The sequence below is a fragment of the Mizuhopecten yessoensis genome, unplaced genomic scaffold (assembly GCF_002113885.1).
Source record: "Mizuhopecten yessoensis strain PY_sf001 unplaced genomic scaffold, ASM211388v2 scaffold10923, whole genome shotgun sequence".
NCBI lineage: Eukaryota > Metazoa > Mollusca > Bivalvia > Pectinida > Pectinidae > Mizuhopecten > Mizuhopecten yessoensis.
In genome coordinates, this window is record NW_018408789.1 from 444,098 (window position 1) to 454,139 (window position 10,042).

The 10,042-nt window shown below is 35.2% G+C and overlaps 1 protein-coding gene across 1 annotated transcript in view; it reads right to left on the reverse strand.

Moving 5' to 3' along the window:
* Window positions 1–10,042, reverse strand: part of LOC110463744 (ATP-binding cassette sub-family G member 1-like) — a 30,427-nt gene that overhangs the window by 19,175 nt on the left and 1,210 nt on the right. The window contains exons 2-6 of the mRNA XM_021518580.1: window positions 3,686–3,803; window positions 3,068–3,257; window positions 2,373–2,518; window positions 1,901–2,024; window positions 1,050–1,164 (exon numbers count right to left, since the gene is read on the reverse strand). Of these exons, the coding sequence (XP_021374255.1) occupies window positions 1,050–1,164; window positions 1,901–2,024; window positions 2,373–2,518; window positions 3,068–3,257; window positions 3,686–3,803 (693 nt within the window). The remainder of the gene's footprint in view (window positions 1–1,049; window positions 1,165–1,900; window positions 2,025–2,372; window positions 2,519–3,067; window positions 3,258–3,685; window positions 3,804–10,042) is intronic.

The window sequence follows — 10,042 nt, forward strand, 5'->3', positions numbered from 1 at the left end:
TTAATTGTTCTGACTGGGACCAGATAACGAAGCACTTCAGTTACTGTCTTATCATCAATATACCAATACATTGGTCTTACCATCAATATACCAATACATTGGTCTTACCATCAATATACCAATATATTATCAAGTTCAATCCTGAAAATTTCATTTCATAATTGAAATGGAAGAGTCATAGGGCTGCAACGACACTTTAACATGACGATATGATACGTATCACGATACATATAGTAACAGTAGAACCAAAGCCTATCACTCGGCAGGTTGGAACCAATATGAGTAGACTTAGTTCAAAAACGAAAAAATCCTGAAAATATCATAGGTGTTTCGTAACCTCCAAAATCCTACCATATTCAATTTATCGTGATGGATTGTCGCACGATATATCGTTGCAGCCCTAAATACTCATGAAGATAATTTTCTCAGTACACACATATATTGTTTTCAGTTTAAATAATAATGCAAATACAATATGTACCAGATTCAACTTTTGCCTTAATTTGTCAAAAGGGTACGTATTACAAATAGCTTGATACATATGCATGACCACACACTTGTGTTTTTCTAACGAATAAGAAAGCACAAGTTTATTGCGCGGACGAATATATTCACCAGTGCACAGACTTGCTTTTATCACATAGCTTCCGTATTTGTCTAGTAGAGATCGATACAAAGATTTTATAAACTTTGATATTTTTTGCAAATACCGGGAACTTTTCAGTTCGCCATGACAAGGGGATTCCCATAAAAAGTAGTTCCGGCTAGTAGGTAAATACAACATTCCGTATTACACATGTGCAATACAGAACGTTGTATTTCATGGTCTGAAAATTGGTTGTATTACTATAACAAGATTCAACAGGTATGTGATAAAACTACTGTTGTAAAATTAGAACTTATATTCTACAAACTACAGATTTGAAAACTTCATACTTCCATACAAATTTACAACTTGTATTTACTCATAAACTTAAGTATTTTCTAAAGGGAAAATGTTTTGCCTGTGATTATGAGACTATGATACTACATTGTGTTACAGTACTTACCAAAGTCTGCTGGGTTGTGGTAGGGAGGACAGACACAGCCCTGTGCGTGGAAGTATGGAATGACATTCTTTATTGTTCCTCTGTATATACAGTTACCTTCCCCTAGCATGTACAGCTACAACATAAAATACACACTGAAAATTTGTTTGCACTGAAGGGACTTTTTTATTAACAAATTGTTTGGCAAAAACGTTTAAAAAGTTACTTACTTTTTTGTGGAAGGGTTTTGTAACATTTTTAAAACACAAACTATGTTTTTTTTATGAAAATGTATGTGTTTTAAGAGAATGACTACAGGATCACACATATACATTAATAAGCTATAATCATAAAAAAGGATTGTCTCGGAGCAGAAACACAAGGAATAAATCTTGATTGTATTCAGGACCTTTATATTAACAGAATTCAAGTTAAAGTACTTATGCTACATAATGAACAATTAATATTATGGAACATAATAATAATGTTCTCCTTCTTCAATAAGATCCATCAGTTTGGAAATATGAAATGTCGAATTGTTGGTGTTGAAACATTGCAACACGTTTAATACATCTCCAGCACACACGCAGGCATACACACATAGGGAGTTATTAGCCAGGCGGCATAGGACTACTAGTTAGCTCCTGATAAGGCAGCTCCTACGAATTCCTCAAATTGTATTGATTGTAAAAAACAATTGTATATCTACATGTATGTACTGTAAAGCGCTATAGGGTGGATTAGGTTAGCTAGATAGGGCGCCATATCAAATGTTGTATATCATCATCAATACGTACTTTGTTTTTGTATAAAGTAAAACTTTGCTATTATAATAATGTTTTCTATTTCATGATACATTCATCAGTACTTACATAATCAAACATTTCAAACAGTTTGGCGCTGGGTTGATGTATGGTACATACGATGGTGCGCCCCCCGCCTGCCAGGGCCTTCAGTACGGACACGCACTGAAAACACGAGGCACTGTCTAGGCCACTGTAATAAAACATAACATGGGTTTTAATCTTTCAGGTTAATTAAACAATTTTAATTAAATTTTGAATCATGCATTACAGTATTTTCTAATATGTTTTTTTTGTATACATTTATGTGATTTGATTGGTTTAAAGGACAGATTTATTTCTTTGAAGTCTGATTTTCTACTGAACTATGTAATTATTGATTCTGAAAAAACCCCACATACTCACACTAATATACACTCTTTTTTTTAATTGCTTCATGGAGTATGCAAAAAAAGTAATGTTTGGGTTTAAATTAACTATTTTTAATCAGCCAATAAACATATTCATATATCAACTCCTGTTTACAGGTCAACAGTCCTACCTGGTGGGCTCATCGAAAAACATGATCGGAGGATTGTTGACCAGTTCCAATGCGATGGACAAACGTTTCCGCTGACCACCTGATAATTTGATTGTCCGTGTCTTCTTTGTTGCCATCAGACCCAACGCCTCCAGAATCTCGTCAACCTTTACAATGTAAAATAGTATGGTTAATATCTTGTCAAGTCTTCAGACATAAAGGTCTCAAGAATCTTCATGAACAATATAAATTGGTATTGGTGTAAATGTTTCTAATGGGTTTTTTCAAGGAAAACAAAAGAAGCAATTTTTATAAACCTCATCCTTAACATGATGTTTGTGATATCAGCACTATAAACCATTCACATGGTAGAACAGTCATATAAGGACCTGAAGTCTTACACAGCATTAACATTACATGTTAGTACAGCTTCAGCATCCCGTCACATGGTAAAACAGTCACATTAACATTACATGTAAGTACAGCTTCAGCATCCCGTAATGAATCCATAATTTTTTAACCTTTAAAAATCATTGAATGCCAGGTTTTGGTGGTGGAAGAAAACCCAAAGAAAAACCACCAACCTGCCTAACGTAGGCCTTGAACCTACGACATTTTGGTGGAGTGCTAGTGATCATAGACGCCAGACACCTGAACCACTCAGCCAATGAGGCTCCAGTTCAAATGTAGAGATAAAAAATAAAATGTATACAAACCAGTCCCTCTTTTTCCCGAAGTGACATTTTCTCAGCAAGTTTAAGGTGAGCAGAGCACATCATGGCCTCCTCCACACTAAGATGGGGCAGAAGGTGGTCATCCTGCATGATGTAACAGGAGTTCTTACGGAACCGACGCAGGTCTCGGTCGTAACCATTTACCAGGATCGGGCCTGTGATGTTCTTTGTCCTGTCCCATTGATAAGCATAAAGTAGTAAGCTTTAGTACCACATAAATGATTTATAATCACCAAGCTTACTTAATATCGTGTTTTCGTCAACAGTATAAACTGATGATCTACATTGATCTATATACATTGTAAGATAATTTAATGTTTTAGATACATTATATATGTCAACAATCTAATTTGTTCTCACTCTGTACTGTATAACGTGAAACAAACCAGCAATTTATGTTAGTACTTCTATTGTTTTAAATTGACAAACCTTTGTGTTGATACAAATGTTCACTGCTGTGTTCGAAACATGCTACATGTGACCCTAAGTGAGTTAAATTGAACGTTAACCTATTTAGTGTTTTTAACATGAAATGATTGAGCACATTTTTTTACCAAACTTTTAATTAAAGACTCGGTTCCCTGAAATCAGAAAATGTACCTGTATCCCGCTAGTATGTTCATCAATGATGATTTACCAGCTCCAGAAGGACCCATGATGGCCGTCAAGTTCCCAGCGTTGAACTCTCCAGACACATTCTTCAATATCACTTTCTCATCTGAAAAAAAGTAACAAATAACATAAATACTGTATGATCAAACTTCATACGGGCTATGGTACCTTCATACAATGTGCAAAAGGGTGCAAGCCTCATTTTACAATGTATAACATGTACTATAACTGTGAAAACTTGAATTTTTTGCCTCAAGAAAATAAATAGCATGAACATATTCAAGCACTGTACAAAGATTAAATATACATTTAATATTTTTCAGAACCAGCCTGCAGCCATTGTCGATGCTAAGATTTAACTATATCGCAATCAGTTTGTATATAGCCATAATGCGAACATTTCCATACGCGAGAATTTTTACCTTTACAGTACCGTAATCAAATTTTTATATTTATTTCAAGTTATCAAAACTATTTTTATTTCCAAACTATTTTTTGAAATAGTTTGGGTGTTTGGTGTTGACTTTACAGATCTATTTGATCAAATGATTTTGTGTTGAAATACATTTAGTATACTGCCGGTACACTATAATTTATTTATTAATTTTTTCAGCTGATGCTACATTTGGCTGTCTGTGATGACTGAGCCAGCTGTGTGATGCTATATATATGGGTCTATATATATATTTATTATATGCATGAACATTTCTCGCAATCACATTGGTCGGATCCTATACACGTGACCAGTCCTCAAAAACTCATGTAGACTGGTTATCCGGTGAATATCGATTTCTAAATATAGCTTGTATGGAAATTCCCCGCAACCTTGTCGTAGCGCATGCGCAGTAATACCGGAACGCATTCTGTCAGACGACAACACAGACGATGGCAAGTACTGGCGAACACTTCGCCTGTGTTACAGCCCAAAGTTTCCAGAAACTGCTGGACGATAAAGACGCTTTGAACATGAACAAAGCAACAGAACACGCAGTGCGAGTCTTTCAGGCTTATCTGAAAGAAAAGAACCTGGATGAACACTTTATAAGCTACGATGCCGTACTTTTGGATACAACACTAGCCAAGTTCTTCACGGAGGCCCGTTCGTGTAAAGGTGAACTGTATAAGAAATCAATCCTTACGTCCATAAGGCATGGTTTAAACAGACATTTGCTGGAATTCGATATCATCAATGGTGCAGAATTCCCAAATTCTAAACGAGCTTTCCAAGCCATGTCTGTGGAACTGAAAAGGCAGGGCCTAGGAGGCATATAGCATCACCCACCCATCGATAAAGCCAACTTGGAGAAGCTATACTCGTCATTTAATGTCAGGGATCCGGAGTCATTACAATGCAAAGTATTTGTCGACATTATGTTACATTTTGGCCGTCTTGGAAGAGAAAATATACGGGATCTAAAGAAAACCGACTTCGCTACAACGACAGACGCAGAAGGTTGGAGGTATATTTATCTCAACATAGATGAGTTGACCAAAAATCACCAGACAGACACCAACACTGCAGAGGGCAGAATGTATGAAATTAAAGGTATGTACCTGCTATTAAATACTTGTGTATATCCATGCATTATAAAAAAAATCAAGATAACTTAAAATGTTTTGAAACTATTTTAAAATTCTAGTCTAGTCCCAAACCCAAATCTCTAACTGTACTCATCATATTTTTATTTGTATTTTGTAGAAGATGACAACAGGTGCCCAGTAAAATCTTTTGTGAGATATGTGAAGATGCTGCCCCCCGGATGTCCCTACCTTTTCCCCAAAGTAAGGAAGACCCCTAACAAGTGCGGACATTACTTTGACAATGCTCCCATTGGACACAACAAACTTGGCAGACTAATGACATCTTTGAGCACAAAATATGAATTGTCTCGCAAGTATACAAATCACAGTTTGCGGGCTACCTCTGTCCATCTTCCAGATTCTGCTCAAGTGCCAAGCCGCCATATAATGACTGTGACTGGCCATAAGTCCGAGCAAAGCTTAAAAACCTACACAGGATTCACGGATGTAAGCACAAAAAGACACATGTCCCACACTATTAGTCGGGGAATCGGCTTGGATGTAGATGGACCTGTGAAAAGGATGAAAAGAGATGCGTCCAGTGTTGTTGAACCTAATAATCTGAATTTTGATACTCACGAGTTAGGTGATTTTGATTTAGGAAACTGTATGTTACAGCCTCTGTCTAATTCACAAATGAATACCTTACTCGATGACTTTGACGATGATGAATTTAATGACATTGCCGCTAACATTTGGATAACGAAATCCACCAATAAGAAATAAAAGCAGTCTTAACATAATGAATTTATTTCTTTATCACAATCTAAGATATACTTTGTTATCGATATCCCCTCTTATTGATGTAAAAGTGTATGTTTTGATATTCTATCATTCTCTCATTCAGCTGTCAGCTGAACAGTTGGTCAATAAATGTTTAAACTGTTTATTTTTGTTTGGTTATATTGCAACAGACAGCATGATTTTATAAATATGTTTGGAGTACTGGGAACCTTCCAAAAAAAAAAAGATAAGAATCATGATTTTTTTCTTCTAATTCTATTGTTGAAGCATATAATAAAACAGTTATGGACTTTTGTGCTGGTGAATATGATGTGATTATCACATCATATTCACCAGCACAAAAGTCCATAAATGTGTAATATAAAACAGCCCTTTTATGATTGATACAGATTTGATATACATGTATATTTATTACAGCTAGATGCATAGTTCCAATTTTGAGTGTCACTAATTTAGACAGTGATAATTAGGTTTATTTGATCAACTTCATATATATATATACACACCTCTGATGTTTACGTTTATTACACATTACATGGTGTGTATATATATATATTTATATCCTTAATAGTGTTTTCTGCCTATGAAAATATGGTCAGATAATGACCTCATTACCTTTGCAAAATGGACTTAAAATTCTAAAGCAGTAAACAAAATAAGATTTTTTTTCAAAGATTTTTTTTTCAATTTCATCCTCAGAATTAAATCATTCAGTAACTAATGTAAATCTGAATCAATGTACACGCTAAGCAAAGTAAGTTTAGTTCAGGTAAGAACGTGACTTGTGCATACTGTAACATACTGTAAACCTGTATTATAATAATAAATCATTTAAATTTCTTATTTATAATTCATTAAAATATAAATCAAAGCAAACTCACCAATTATCTAAAACTCTATTCAATATCATTTATATTGGTAATGAAAATAGTTTGATTTAATCTGTAAATCTACACATGTATGATTTAATTATGTTAGTTTTTCCTTAATTGTGTAGATACACTGTATGTGTATATATACACCATCACAATTAATACTACCACTAGATTCAAATACGAAATAAGAATGGACTGTTCTGGACTTTGATCAAATACAATTACCGCGGTACTCAATGACACCATATAAGCCAGTACTGTACATGCATGACGTCTATATATATTGCAACATGTCTCAGTGTAACAAAGGGTTGGGCCATAACTCATTTACCCCTAAAGACACATTTGAACTCTTCCAATTCAAAGGTTAGAATAGTTCATTATGAAATTTCAGGGCTGAATGAGTTAATAGTATAGAGTAGATGAAACAATAAAAGCTAATTATTTATGTATACGTAGCTGAAGTACTATATATGTGCCATATGTAATTATTTTCTGAATTGTAATTGTATAAGTACAAATACCGAACATTAATTAATACATGAACACACTAATAAAAAGCTTGAATTATGAATACAAGATGTAAATTAATTGAACAGAAAGAAGTTGTTATATATTAACCCCTGGGTAATTAATTAATAAATGACATGAGAAAACAATTTTTGTGTCAAAATTTCATGTTGGAGGTGGATTTTCCGGGCATTCTGGACATCGTTTTTTTGTGGGAAAATTGATGTGCAACGCAAAATATGTATACATATACACAAAAAATGTATATATATGTATTCTATATATATGTAGAAGATTTTTTTCAGCATTCCTGACAGTTGTATACTGATGCTGAGATAGCTATAGGAATACAGGTATATTGACCCAATTATCCTAGGACAGGTGTATTGTCATGACCTATACATATTGTAATCATGTTCTTAATCTGACACTTATCAATTATGATATAAAGCTCAACGTATAGGTATAGCATGCACAGTACATCTAACATCCCTGACATATGTATGTATGTACATGTTATATACCATATTTGTCATAAATGGTGCCCGGGGGGGGGGGGGGGGGTTAAAAATTAGCTTAAAGGGAAGAGGCATGCAGGATAATATTACATAATACTATAATAGAAAAAGTCATTCCACTGTTGTAACCACTGACAGCTATTATTAACATTCCAGTATGACTTATGATTGGAAGGTTGGGTATCAGATCTTTCATATGTTCACTCTTTACAGGAAGTATAACCATGGCCATGATGACTGAACATACAAACTCTCTGCTTAAAGCATAATTATATAATTAGTACTTTATAAATCATGGACTGGCCTGCAGGTAAGGTCTGGGATGGGTGTCTAATTACATTCCCCCCCCCCCCCCCCCCCCCAAAAAGAGGGAGCTGGGATATTGATGGGGTGCTTATCGAGTGCAGGGTGTTAATTATGGGTAATACAATAAATGTACCTGTAAGGTATATGGCTGATAACCTAAATCTGACAGGATAGCTGCATGGCAGAGTTGATTACAGTCTAAAGATAACTGTTTATACTATAAACAGGTGTGTGATATCAGACGGTATGGCCTGATGTGCTCCTGTGACCATTATCAGAGTATAGAAATTCAATAACCAATAACATATATAAAACATTTACACAGAATAGGAACAAGTCCATTGAAATTGTTGAAAAACAGCTGCGAGTATATTTAGTGTTACAAATCTATGTCGGTGATTTATTTTTATTTTTCTAAATGGTATATACATATTTTTTTGAAATACTAGGGCCATTTTTACACATTCATATATGTACTGCTTGCCTCACGCAGAAAGTTTTGCGTAAATTGTTTTCAACTTACGACATATTGCATACAATGTAATGGTCAACATAAAAGGCCGTAATTGTTCTAGCTTGCTGACCTCAGTGGGAGCTCCACTGACATCAAGACTGGAAACCTCAAAACAAGTTATTTATGTGACAGAAAGTGGATCTCACATGGTGATTCGGAGGAAGCTGTTACTGCCCCGGAACTAAGAGCTGGGACAGTTTTAGACGATTATTATTTTGATCACCAGACACTAACAACTGATCCAAGAAATGTGTTAATTAATTAACTTCCTAAGATAGGACCCTGTTCTTCAATATGACAGATCTAGAGTAATACCCAATTAAATAAGGTGGGTTTGAGGCCTACATGGGGCATGCATACACAGTCGCCAGGTACTTGTCGCAAATCTGTGGTTTTTCTCTGGGTACTCAAGACTTTCCTCCACAACCAAATCCTGGCTTATCCTTAAATGACCATGTGTGCCCAAAGAAAAATCAGTACCCTGCCGACATTCAGTACCCGCATGGTGACTGCATGTCCCATGTAGGCCTTGAACCCCACTATCAAGTGGTGGAGGGCTAGTGATTGCAGTCATCAAAACGCCTTAACCACTCAATCTCGGGCATCTCGATCTCGGCCCCTAAATTATATAACCCACAGTAAGTAAACTTTAGTAAAAACAAGAGGCCCAAGAGGGCCTGTATCGCTCACCTGAATATTTAAGCAGTCATAGCAAAATATTCTCATTAAATATTTTATTGCACTAAAAATATTTCCCTCGCAAACTTTGTTGGCTCCATCTGTTGAAACTACCAGCAAAATATTATTATAAGATTCTATGCTTTTTGATTCTTCTTCAGAAGTTGCTTGACATATTTTTCCCTATGATCTTGTAAGTAGGTCAATGTCATTTTCCTTCTCAAATTGGTTAGCTCTATTCCAAAAAGCTACCAGCCAAATCTTATGAATCCATTCCTTTTAGTTCTCAAGAACAAATCCATTAAAATGTTGTTGACCTCTGTGACCTCTAAAGTAGGTTGAGGTCATTTTCATTTGCAAACTTTGGTGAGCTCTATCCCGGGAAGTCACCAGCCAAATATTATAATTTTATGCCTTTTAATTCTTCAGAAGAAGCTGTTTGAACTGTTTGACATATTTGAACGCTGTGACCTTGAAAGTAGGTCAAGGTCATTTTCATTCGCAAACTTTGTTTGGCTCTTTCCCAGGAAGCCACCTGCCAAATATTAAGATTTTATAACTACCAGTTCTTCAGAAGAAGTCGTTTAAAGTGTTTGACATATCTGCCTCATGTGACCTT